The sequence below is a fragment of the Ursus maritimus genome, unplaced genomic scaffold (genome assembly GCF_017311325.1).
Source record: "Ursus maritimus isolate PB19 unplaced genomic scaffold, ASM1731132v1 scaffold_24, whole genome shotgun sequence".
Lineage (NCBI taxonomy): Eukaryota > Metazoa > Chordata > Mammalia > Carnivora > Ursidae > Ursus > Ursus maritimus.
In genome coordinates, this window is record NW_024424897.1 from 39,264,734 (window position 1) to 39,278,375 (window position 13,642).

The following is a 13,642-nucleotide window of genomic DNA, read 5'->3' on the forward strand; positions in this document are numbered from 1 at the left end:
TCAAATTGTGTTACATGCTGTACCCATGTCAAATCATTACACAAGGTTTTCATTTGTGTGTGTTTTTAAGTGTGAGAACTTTATACTAGCAAAGTAAGTAGAGTATTAGGTAAGTCTTCAGACTTTGCTGTTATTGTTGCCAATTCTTCTGTTTGTTTTAATGGCAGTTCCTGAAACACTATTTGACCTGGAATACTATTCACAGTATTTAACATGAATGTCTTTCAAGTATCTAGAAAATGTAATTGTTTAATAGACAATAAATTTAAATTTCAGGAGTTTAGAACAATACTTAAGAGCGCCAAAAATCACTACTAAAGTTACTACCTACACATTCCAGCTCCTACTAACACAGCCTGGGGGGTAGGTGGTTACCTCTTTCTCTTCTGGACAGTATAGCGGCCCTGTAGGATGAAGAACAGCTTTCTGTGCATAATAAAAGAGCTCTGATATGTTCTTCAGGTTTTTTGCTGAACACTGAAAAAAAAGTTTAAAAATTTTATACTCTGAAAGCAATTATGGGAGCCAAAAACAATTTTTAAACTATCAGTGTAAGGTAATAACAAGATTGCTTGAAGAAACTGAAAAATACTTTTTTCTTTGTTGAAATCATAATATTAATGTCTACAAAGAACTCAGAGGCCAATTCCAAGTTCTCTGTTGTATTTGGTTTACATGACTTCACAAACAGCGGGAAATTTATTCCATCCCACACCTTCTCACATCCTATTTCAAACCACGGTTTAGTGAGAATGCACCAGCAGCAAATTTCTAAATCAAATGGTAAGGCATACCTCCACACAGGTTTCTATTTCTGTGTACTGGTTCATAATGGGAAGGATGGTCTCCATACTACTATATTCCACCAGATCAGATTTGTTCCCAACCAATATCAAAGGCAGCCTGAAATAAACAGGATATATTGCAATAATAAGGAAAGCAAAAGACTTTAAATATCTACTTCAAAGTATATAATAACCCATTCTAATTAGCTTTACTGAATCCCCCCAACACGAACCCTCTAGTGTAGTCAGTGCCAGTCCCCTAGACAGCATGTTCATATTCAAAAATATTTATGGAGTACTTTTTTTTTTTTAATTTTTTTAAAGTTGATTTATTTTCTTTAGTAATCTCTACACCCAACCTGGGTCTTGAACTCATGACCCCAAGATTAAGAGTAGCATGCTCTTCTGACTGAGCCGCGAGGCGCCCCTACTGAGTACTTCTTATAAGCCAGGTACTGTTTTAAGCATTAAAGGATATAAGACAGACAAGGTCCTGCCCATTCTAATAGTGAAAATCAGAAAATGGACAATAAGCAAACAAACAATACACTTTCCAATTCCATAAATGCAATGAAGAGAGTAAATAGGGGGATACGGACAGAGTCATGGGAAGGGGCTAATTATATGGTAATCAGGGGAAAATCTCTCTGACAAAGTGGCATGTGAGCCAAGGAGTGAAGGATGAGATGAAATGGGCCCTGTGAAGAGCCAGAAAAGAGCTCAGCAGGAAGAAGGGACAGTGTGTACAAAGGGCTCAAACTGAAAAAACACCCTGGTGAGTCCAAAGAACAGAAAAATGTCAGAGCGGCTAGAGAGTACTAAGCAAAGGGGAAGAGGTATGTAACGGGGTTGGAAAGAAGAGCAAAGGCCAGACACAGGGGGTGAGGTAAGGAGTGTGCATTGTAATGGTAAAATAAAACGGAAGTCAGTGAAGAATTATGAGTAGGGGCACAATATGATCTGATCAACATTTAAAAATGAGTCATATGTTGCCTTTCAGAGATACAGATTGAGATACTGACAGTATGATTTGTTCAAAATGATCCCAATGGAAGGGGTAATAAATGAAACAAGACTGGCCACAAACTGATAACTGTTGAAGCCGGTGACAGACACAGAGGGAATCATTAGACGATCCTCTTTACTTTTGTTATATGCCTGATTTTTTTTCAACAATAAAAAGCTTTTTAAAAGGGGGGTGCCTGGGGTATCAGAAATCTGAATGGGGGGGCGCCTGGGTGGCACAGCGGTTGAGCGTCTGCTGAGGGCAAGGCAGAAATCAAGAAAAATACACAGGTTTCCGGCTGGACAAAATGAGTTGATCTCCTGAGTCAGAAAAGATTGATTTTGGGGGTGGGGGGAGTAGGCAGGGAATTAAGGATTTTGTTTCAGACAAGTTAAATCTGACAGGCCTATCAGAAATCCAAACGGGGATTATCAACGGGAGCTACACTAGCAGGGAACTGTTATTTGTACATCCTGCAAGAGAGCTTGGAGAGAAAGTAAATCATCTTGCTGGAACTCCAGATAGCAAGAGAAATTCTGTGCGCATCCATTTACTCCCCTAGTACGGTTACGCGTGAAGGGACTGGCCCACTATGTCACCCAAACGTAGTTTTTTTTTTTTTTTTTTAGAAAAACCGGTTTATTAAGATGCTAACTATAACATGTGTCCGTGAGCATGTGAATCCTTTGTTTCCATTTTATAATCTTTTTTTTTTAATGTTTTTTTATTATATTATGTTAGTCACCATACAGTACATCCCCGGTTTCCGATGTACAGTTCGATGGTTCATTACTTGCGTATAACACCCAGTGCACCATGCAATACGTGCCCTCCTTACTACCCATCACCGGCCTAGCCCATTCCCCCACCCCCTCCCCTCTGAGGCCCTCAGTTTGTTTCCCAGAGTCCATAGTCTCTCATGCTTCATTTCTAACAAAGACAGGAGGGTCTCCAAAAATGTAGTGGTTTACGACTTAAGATGTATACAAAATAATTTATGGAGCTTAAAAAAATACACATGTCCAAGCCCTACTCCACACCTACAGATTCTAAAACTCCAGGGGTGGGGAAAAGGCACCTATATTCTTTGAAAGTACCTCAGGTGAAAGTGATGGGCACCCCCGATTAAGAACCACTGTGACAACAGTCCATGCAAGTCCTACGGAAAATATATGTGCAACAAATATAATTATCTTAAGGTATGAGGCTCAGGAAAGAAGTTACTGGGAAAGTGTAAGGTCCATATAGCAAAGAAACAGGCCCCCTTGGGACAAGTCAAGCCCAAGAAAAGTTAAGTATGCTTATATGGTTCGAAGAGGGAAAAAAAACCCAGCCACATCTGAGAAAGCTCAAATTGATCTTCAAATGTTAAAAGCTACTTTCAGATACCAAAAGGGCCACAAAACTAGCCACAGAATTTCAGGAAGCTGTCATGGTGAAACTAATTTTTTTTTTAACTCAGGGCTCCAATCTGGTGCTTGATAGATCCCAGAAAAACTGCCTTCTCTGAAGAGTCCCCTGTGGAAACAGCTCACGTGTGCAGCAAGAAGAGCCAGTGACAGGAGCATACAGCCGTGGACCCCTCCAAGGCAGCCCTATCCCATACACCCTTCCGTGTTGCTGGAAACGATCTTCATCTGTACTGTCCATTACTGTAACCACCAGCCACAAGTGGCTCCTGAGCACCTGAAACGTGGCTGCATGGAACCAAGGAACTGAACTTTTAGTTTTATTTAGTTTTACTTAATTTGAAGTTAAATCGCCCCACCTGACTAGAGTCTACTACGCTGGAGAGCGTAGCTCTACGGGGTCACTGTCTCTTTTCTACCTTGTCAAGAAGTCACTTCAAAGTTTAAAACTATGACAAAGAGGAGCCCTCAGCGCTGCAAGACACAGCATATACAATGCCATCTCAGTCACAAAGTCCCCCTCCATAAATACATGAGGCGGGGCCAATGACCACGTCCATCTGTTCAGAACCAAGTCTTTACAGTTTCAAGGCAGAAAAATGTCCAACCAACAGAGAAATCTAAAAAAGTAAATAAAGGGCCAGATGGGTGCAATACACAGACATTAGTCTGATTTCCCTAACATTTAAAAATGCCTCATAAATGACATGTTCCATTAAATAATACTGCAAGAAAAATTTTTGGTTTCCATTTGGACTTAAAACTGAAAACACTTATAACCCAGAACTATCATTCCGTTCATATGAAAAATACAGAAGTTGTGTTCTCTTACTTCTCCCTATCACATGTGTATCTTCCAAAGAATTTCGAAGAAATCTCCCTCTATGCATTCCTAAATAAAGACCTCTAGTGTTCTTTAGAGAACTTATAAAGCAGTACAAGTGCATTATTTCAGCGGATTCTCAAAATTGCCACAGGCAGTCAAGACAGGCGTTAGTCTTTTCTGCCCTACAGAAAGGAAGGAAGGCTCAGTGAAGTCAAGCGGATAAGCCAGATGTCAGAGGGCACTCACTCTCCTCCCAGTCCTGCGCCCTCATACACACAACCTGTGAGCAATCAGTGACAGGGGGAAGTCGTTCCTCACGCAAGGGGCACCTCCACAGAGAAGGCACAGACAATAGAAGAGGACTTCTAAAGTGGAGACTTCTTTAGCAGTGGTGTGAGAAATTATGTAAGATTAATGATCAAAATATTTCATGTCAGAAGTTGTCAATCATTTTAGTTCTGGTACTATTTTCTGCTTTGCTCACAAATATATGTGCTGCCTCAAATAATTCCTCCCAAAACCGATGTGTGTCTATAAACAGAGAAAGACCTATAGGTAAAGCAAATGTGGCAAAGGTTAACTAGTAGATGTAAGTGAAGGATTTACAGGTGTTCACTGTACTATTTCTTGCAACTTTTCTTTAAGTTTGAAATTTTCAATATACAAAGTTTCAGAGAAAAGAAAAAAATACCTGCTGTCTTTGTCCGTTCTTTCATTTATGAGAGGAATCCATCGGCTTGTTACCTAAAAAGAAAATTAAGAAGAGCTAAGCCACAATGAGGATCTTATCTGAAAACTCTAAATTGAGGATCAATTTTAAAAGTGCCCCCATTGAAATTTAACGAGATACAGTGAAAAAAGTCACACGCTCATACCTTATCAATAGAATGCTTGTTGTTAACAGCATAAACTATGCAGATGACGTTAGCCTACAAGAAAAAATTAAGAAATTAATGGTATTTTTAAACAACACAAATGTAAACAGTAGCATTGAATTACCAGCTAGTTAACATATTTGGGCCAAAGGAAGAATAAAATTTGAAACCTAAAAAAACCCCCACATTTAGCATGCCTCTAAGAGTCAGAAGTTCCTAAGGACTTACTGCAAAAATACATACTCAAAGGCAGCAGTTAACAACAAAGAACTGAAAAGACCTAAGTGAGAAAATAAAAAGACAGACTCACAAAATCATCACTGTTTTCCCACCAAAAAGACCTACAGCTATTTCTTTAACTCACCTGTGATATCTCTTGATGAAGCTGTTCATCACTCTGTTCTGCTTCTACAAATAACAAAGTCAAAAAATGTTCATTATTTTATCTTTATTTTAAACATTTTCATAAAAGCTAATGGCCTAGCTGACATGTACGCGGCACGCATCCAACACCCCCCATCGCTCATGTGATTTACACAGCGTAGAGCCAGATGAGGTGGCTAAGACAAGGGCAAGCCAGGGAAAGGAGAGAGCTGGACTACGATAAGGGAGCTGGCTGGCACTGGCAGACAAGTCTACCAGAGGATAAGTCAGGCACCAAGAGCAGAAGGCATTGTGTGATAAATCTAGGCCAGCATCTGACCCAGAGTTGAGAAGGGTCAGGCCAAAGAGATCAGAAACCCAAGCTAGAAGACTAGGTGCTGTGGTCAGAAGCCCAGACAAAGAGTCCATCCACACAGGGTCAGAAGGCCAGGTGAGAATCGGGGCAATACAAGCTTAAGAGCTTGTATCTCAAGACAGCAGGCCCCAGAAACAAAACCCAAGCATGGGAGTGAAGAGTCAAGAATTCCCTTTCTAGCACATATCTCTGGCCGGAATGGGTCTCAAATGGTGGATGTGCGTATAACCCCACAGTGCAGGGGATGTGCATGGTCATAGCTATGATGAAAAAGCATACAAATGAACGGGGTGCTTGGGTGGCACAGTCAGTTTAGCATCCAACTTTGGATTTCGGCTCAGGTCATGATATCAGGGTCAGGAGACTGAGCCCTGTGTCGAGCTCTGCACTCAGCGAGGAGTCTGCTTGAGATTCTCTCCCTCTCCTTTTTTTTTTTTAAGATTTTATTTATTTATTCGACAGAGATAGAGACAGCCAGGGAGAGAGGGAACACAAGCGGGGGGAGTGGGAGAGGAAGAAGCAGGCTCATAGCAGAGGAGCCTGATGTGGGGCTCGATCCCACAACGCCGGGATCACGCCCTGAGCCGAAGGCAGACGCTTAACCGCTGTGCCACCCAGGCGCCCCCTCTCCCTCTCCTTCTGCCCCTCTGGCTTGTGCGCTCGCTCACTCTCTCTCAAATAAATAAATATATCTTTTTTTTAAAAAAGCATACAAATGAAGAGGAAAGCAATAACCGACATATTAATTTAGATCACCTTGTGTTAAATATTTTCCCCCAGAACGCCTGTTATTTCTGACATACAAACTAATACCATAAACGAGTACAATGGTATTTTAATTTATGTTAAATAACTGGCCATATTTTAAGTATCTTTTCTTATGTTGAGTAATGAATGGGAAAAGGCTTCAATTCCAATGCTGAAAAAGAGTAATTTTGTAAACGAAGCAGGTTATAAGGCTGACTGCCCCAGAAAGCGTCCAACCCCCTCAGCTTCTGGTATAGTGCTGTCTAGCAGCTGGGTGAGCAAGCCGTGTATGTCATTTTTAATGTTCTGGTAGTCACATTAAAAAAAGTCAAAAGGATGGGGTGCGTGGGTGGCTCAAGAGTCTGACTCTTGATTCTGGCTCAGGTCATGATCTCAGGGTTGTGGGATCGAGCCCCATGTCAGGTTCTGCAATGGGTGCGGAGCCTGCTTAAGATTCTCTCTCTCCCTCTCCCTGTGCCCCTTCCCCTCAAAAAGTAAAAAAGGAACAGGTAAAAGTACATTTTTATTTAACCCAAGATATTTAATATTTAATAAAATATTAAAATTTCAACATGTACGCAACACAAGAATTATTAATGAGATTTACATTCTTTTTCTCACACCAAGTCTTCTAATTCCACCTGTATTTTATACTTACAGCACACTTCAGCTTAGACTAGCCAGGTTTTAAGTGTTCAATAGTCCTATGTATCAGACTGCACAGTCTAATATTTTACTTTTAGAATATGTGGAACACCAGCTTAGGAAAACAAAGTATTACCAATGGAGTTATGCCATTCTTACAAATAGATTTTATTTTTTAGAGCAGTTTTAAATGCATAGCAGAACGGAGTGGAAGGTACAGAGACTTCCCATATACCTCCCACCCCCACATAGCTTCCCACATTATGAATATCCCCCATCAGAGTGTATATCTGTCACAACCGACTCCCAGTGTGGGGCTCAAACTCACAACCCCAAGATCAAGAGTCACATTCTCTACCGACTGAACCAGCCAGGCACCCCCCCCTTTTTTAAAAGAAGTCTCAGAACACAGCAAAATAATTTAGTGATTAAAAAGTAAGTCCTAAGGGGCGCCTTGGTGGCACAGCGGTTAGGCGCCTGCCTTCGGCTCAGGGCGTGATCCCGGTGTTCTGGGATCGAGCCCCACATCGGGCTCCTCTGCTGTGAGTCTGTTTCTCCCTCTCCCACTCCCTCTGCTTGTGTTCCCTCTCTCGCTGGCTGTCTCCATCTCTGTCGAATAAATAAATAAAAAAAACTTAAAAAAAAAAAAAAAAGTAAGTCCTAGGGGCGCCTGGGTGGTTCAGTTGGTTAAGCATCTGCCTTCAGCTTAGGTCATGATCCCAGAGTCCTGGGATGGAGCCCCACTTCAGGCTCTCTGCTCAGGGGGGAGCCTGCTTCTCCCTCTGCCTGCCACTCCCTCTCTCTCTCCCTCTGGCTGTCAAATAAATAAATAAAATCTTTGAAAGAAAAAAAATGTAAGTACTAGTGGGTAGAAAAATTTTAAATTATTAAAAGCAATACAAATGTGCTTTTATTATCATATAAAGTAAGCAAGCTGACAACTGTTTTAACTATTATTTGGGGGAGGGGACAAAGGCTGATAAATTAAAGAACAAATTTAGAACTCAACAAATTCTCAAATTCAGAACTCTTTCTACATCATCAGAGCATTCCTGAATGCCTGATAACAAAATTAATCCAGAACTTATCTCTGCAAACATGCCAAGTCAAGGAGGGTAATGATTTATCTACTACTTGTCATTTACCATCACTCTTTCCTTTTCATTATTATGGAATCCAACTTAGTAAATCTGGGACAAGAACTACAAGACAGAGGCTTTATATGCGGTATGGGGTGGGGGCTGGCAGGGAGATATAAATGAGACGAGAATAGTACATGATTATTTATTGCTAGAGAAAAAGGAACACCTATTCTGGAATATATTTTAAAGCTCAGTATGTATACCTTTTTTGAGGACTATTAAATTAACCTGCAGCTTCACCCACAAGAGGATATTCATTACCTGAGTAATCTACGATGTGTGTTGGAACTCTCTCAGGGGTGACATCAGCTGGAATGGTAATTTCTTCTGCCCGGGGAGGAACCTTCATTTGCAAACAAGTATAGAAAAGAAAAAAACAAAAAACAAAAAACTTTGGATATTATCAATCAAACCTGTTAACAGATCATGTAAATTCATCTATATATTAGCCCCTTCCACCCATACCTACCCTTTCAAGATTTATTACACTTTTAAATGCTTATTTTTGTGCTTGAGCCCACAACCCTAAGATCAAGACCTGAGCTGACCTGCTCACCAACTGAGTCATCCAGGCGCCCCAATAAACACTTCTTTTTAAAAAGTATGCACATTTCTACTTGTGTGGGCACAGGACATATGAAGGGTACTTCAGATCTAATGCAGCCTAAAACAGTACTTAATTTGGTGTTTCAAACATCTGATTTTTAAAAGGCTGTTTTTATTCCATTTTGTTGACTGCTTAAGATACTCTACAAATGAGGAGCTATGTTAATCGAAAGCAATTCTCAAATAAAACAATACATTACCAAAATTAATTTCTTCTAGAAGATAACTGATTGGCTATATAAGCCTTGTTTAATGAGTGCATTTTTTTTAGAAAGACTGTATGATTTTTTAAACCAATTAAAAACCTCTTATCCATACCCAAGAGGACTATGCTAAAATGATAATTCTAAACTCAGTTAAACGATCGTAGAAAACTTTTAGGTATTATACTCCGAGTGATCATACGATAATATACTTCATTTCACAAATTAAGTAATTACTTATTTCAGTATCTTATTTAAGAGGGAAAAAAAAGCAAAAGAAACAATGAACGATCATGTGGCACTTGGAATTGTTTGAAAACACTACCATATAATGTACCAAATTCCTGTCTGAACAATGAAATTATACAGATATTCCTAACTAAACAAGATTAAGGTAAGGGGAAATGCAAACTGTGGGGCTAATAATACCAACTATGTGAAGAGAATAAATAGTGTTCATCCCATTTGCATCAGTCCCATTCCCCAAAACAAAATTCTAACTATACATAAGACCTTAGCCAACAGTCCCTCATTCTGGAACACAAATATATTGCCAGTAATCATAAAACCACCTTACTTTTGGTGGTACTCTACTATAATTAAGCTTACCTCATTTGAGACACAAAACAATCCTTTGAGGTAGGCAGAGGCTTGTAAAATGACGCAGTGGATAATATTAAAGGTTCTCAAATACGTGGTCAGAAACCTAGGGGTTCTAATGCCTCAAAGACTGGGGAGTGTCAGATGGAAGGCAGGTGGGGAGCCAGCCAGACTTTTCAAGCCCTTACTTCAACTAAAGGAATACTCACCTGTTTTATATTTTGGGGTTATGAATAACATTTTATTTTTAAGAAAGGATTAACAGCTTAGATGATCTTAACATCCCTTCCAGCTCCCATTTTACAGATGAGACAACTAAGGCACAGAGATGATAAATGTCTAGCCAAGATCAAAAGGAGGAAAGGCAAAGGACTTAGGTGAACTCAGATCTGGTGTGATTCTTGCTCCTGCACGACATTTCAGGGATGTCTCGCATAAACTAATATGAGCCCTTTTAAAGTCACAACTGTCAGAAAGGAAACACATGCCAAAAAAGTGCAGAATTTATCTCACTTTAACTCAATTTTGATAAATTTAAAAGATTTTAAATACAGAAAAGACATAAAACTGTTTACCTCTTCTGGGAATTCTTCACTGACCAGAGACATAATCAGTGATGTCTTCCCAACTCTAGCTGTGAAAACAAACATCATTATTTCAGTAATAAAATGCTTAAGTTCTACGTAAGCTCAAATTCAGCAACCACACAGCAGAGCTGGTCATTCATTAGCCAAAATCAGAGGCATCCAAATCACCCAGTTTTAGTACAGCGCTTAAAGTATCTTTTTTTTCTGCTTAGAAAAGTTATGCATGCCCATTGCTTAAAACGAAAAAATTACCAAAATATATAAAAGTAAAAATCTTCTTTCACATCCCTCTTTATCAGTTTAGTATATGTAGTCTCCCAGATTTTTTCTTTGCTTATATTATTATAACAATTCACCACACAGTCTACCAGTATAATCACGGCAGTCCTACTATTTTACAGTCTTCTCTTATCATTTAAGTATGTACTTGGGCGGTATTCCATGTCCATACGTAACAATTTCCTGGGAGGGGTGAAGGGGCAGTTATTATGTAATGGACACAGAGTTTTTATTGGGGATAATGGAAGAGTTTTAGATAGAAAAAGTCCTGATGATTACACAACACTGTGAATGTATTTAATGCCCCTTAACCGTACCCTCAAAAATGGTTAAAATGTCAAATCATACATCTTATATATTTTATCACAATTTTTAAAAATAGCAACAGGAAATCCATTTTATATTAGCATGAAAAACCTTTTACATTATTTTTTGACAGTTGTAGAAGAATCCAACATAAGACATGTCCTAATTTATTAATGCAGTCTCCTAACAATGAGCTCTGTTCAAGCTTTTGCCTTTATAAACAGTGCTGCAATGAATATTTTTCCAGGACAAATTCCTAGAAGTGAACTCAGGTTAGCATGCATAATCTTCTTTATTTTTAATAAATATTGTTAAATCACCTCTAAAAAGGGACAAACTAATTTACATCCTCACCAACAGAAGATCAGTGTGTCTGCTTTGGACATCCTCACATTCTTTCTTTTTTAGGGTATCATATGGAAAAGCTTAGTAAGAGCAAAAGTAACTTTCCTCTTATATTTTCTAACCTAGCAAGATTTTTAATGCACACACTTAAAAATCTTCATTTTCATTCGGAAATTTCATTTCTATTCCCATCACTTTCTGATCATATACATTCAACCGCATCAGCCAAATCTTTTTGTGATTCTAGACGAAAACAATCCACCTGCCTATTACTGTCTGCCATAACAGCAAACTGGTTTCCAAAGGTAAAGCCAAAATATGAGAGAACTGGAAAATTCTGAAGTGAAGAAAAGCCACATTCCTTTTTTTTTTTTTTAAAGATTTTATTTATTTATTCTACAGAGATAGAGACAGTCAGCGAGAGAGGGAACACAAGCAGGGGGAATGGGAGAGGAAGAAGCAGGCTCATAGCAGAGGAGCCTGATGTGGGGCTCGATCCCATAACGCCGGGATCACGCCCTGAGCCAAAGGCAGACGCTTAACCGCTGTGCCACCCAGGCGCCCCACACATTCCTTTTTTTTAAATGACTAAAAGAAAGGGTGACTAAAAGCACAAGTCAAGGGGCGCCTGGGTGGCTCAATCGTTAAGCGTCTGCCTTCGGCTCAGGGCGTGATCCCAGGGTCCTGGGATCAAGCCCCGCACCAGGCTCCCTGCTCCGCTGGAAGCCTGCTTCTTCCTCTCCCATTCCCCCTGCTTGTGTTCCCTCTCTCGCTGGCTGTCTCTCTCTCTGTCAAATAAATAAATAAAATCTTAAAAAAAAAAAACACCACAAGTCTCTGGAAAAATGATGAATGGCTGGGAAAAAGAGTACTGGTAAAAACAACCTAGAGGGTGTGCTGCAAACAAGTTGAGTGTTGCTAGTGGAGGCTCAGAGTAGACCATCTGACAGGTATCTTCTAGCTCCGATTTCTGACTATAAGATAACACCTCTCTGAGTTCCAACCATGTCAGTGGATCCAGAGCCCATCATCACAGAACTGCTAGAATCCAGTTATCAATGTCAGCTTATCCAGCCCCCTGCACACATTTTCAGATGAAGAACCTGGGACCCAGAAACAGTGATTTCTCAAGATCTCACTAAAAACTCACTTGCAGACTTAAGAGAATAACCCATCTTCTGATGGCTAAGCCAGTGTTCTATCTCTTTCCTATGACATACTTTAGAAAAATATGAAGACATGGGAGGCCTGGGTGGCTCAGTCTGTTAGATGTCTGCCTTTGGCTCAGGTCATGCATGATCCCAGGGTCCTGGGATCGAGACCCACATCGGGCTCCCTACTCAGTGGGGAGCCTGCTTCTTCTCCCTGTCCCTCGGCCTGCTGCTCCCTCTGCTTGTGCTCTCTCTCTCACTCACTCTCTCTCTCAAATAAATGCAATCTTTTTAAAGAATTTATTTATTTATTTTACAGAGAGAGAGAGAAAGAGAGTTCACAAGCAGGGGGAGCAGCAGGCAGAGGGAAAGGGATAAACAGACTCCCCGCTGAGCAGAGAGCCTGACGCGGGGCTTGATCCCAGGACCCCTGGAATCATGACCTGTGCGGAAGGCAGACACTTAACCGACTAGCCACCCAGGTGCCCCTCAAATAAATAAAATCTTAAAAAAAAAATATATATATATATACATATATATACACACACATATATATATTAAGACAATAATACAGAGAAGGAATGATAGCCCCTAAAGTCAGCAAGCACTACATACACAAATACTATATAAATTAATTAAAATATTCACTGATTCACTGGTGACTAATCTAGCAGCTCTGGTTCCACTTTTCTTTTTTTTAACTTATTTTGAGAAAGTATCAGACTTACAGAAACACTGCAAAAATAGTACAAAGGAGTCATAACTATTCTTCAACCAAATCCCTCAAATGTTAACATTATACCACATTTGCATTATCATTCATTTCCTCTCCCTCCCCCTCCCCTCTATATTTTTAAAGCCATTTAAGTTGTAGACATGATGCCCCTTTACCCTTAAGCACCTTAGTATGTATTTCCTAAAAACAAGATCATTCTCTTCCATAACCATGTTGCACTCTCAAGATCAGGAAATTAACACTAACGTAGTGCAATTATCTACTCTGTTGACCTTATTTCACATCTCACCATTTGACCCATCACCACATTTTATGGAAAAGAAAAATCTTTTTCTTCCCCCAGGATCAAATGTTGCATTTGGTCATCATGTCTCCTTTGTCTTTAGTCTGGAAGAGTTCCTCAATTGTTTTTATCTTTCATGGCCTCAGCATTAAAATAAAAAAACAAAAAACAAGTCATTTAATTTGTAGATTATCTCTCAATTGGGTTTGTATGCTGGTACCTAATAATTAATTTCAGGTTTTGCATTCTGGGCAGGAATNGAACTGATACTGTATCCCTCACGGTGCATCACAGCAGCAGGGAGATGATGTCAATTTGTTCCATTACTGGTGATGTTAACTATCATCACTTTGGAGGAGGTGGTGTCTGCAG

At 39.8% G+C, this 13,642-nt stretch overlaps 1 protein-coding gene across 6 annotated transcripts in view; it reads right to left on the minus strand.

Annotated features, from left to right (window-relative positions):
- RHOT1 (ras homolog family member T1) overlaps positions 1–13,642 on the minus strand; it is a 57,652-nt gene that overhangs the window by 31,577 nt on the left and 12,433 nt on the right. For 5 of the 6 annotated variants that reach the window (XM_040641012.1, XM_040641010.1, XM_040641011.1 and 2 more), the window contains exons 2-8: positions 10,159–10,217; positions 8,436–8,517; positions 5,266–5,309; positions 4,902–4,955; positions 4,718–4,770; positions 795–903; positions 376–477 (exon numbers count right to left, since the gene is read on the minus strand). In XM_040641012.1, the coding sequence (XP_040496946.1) occupies positions 376–477; positions 795–903; positions 4,718–4,770; positions 4,902–4,955; positions 5,266–5,309; positions 8,436–8,517; positions 10,159–10,217 (503 nt within the window). The remainder of the gene's footprint in view (positions 1–375; positions 478–794; positions 904–4,717; positions 4,771–4,901; positions 4,956–5,265; positions 5,310–8,435; positions 8,518–10,158; positions 10,218–13,642) is intronic. The other variant, XM_040641015.1, reaches the window with a different exon arrangement.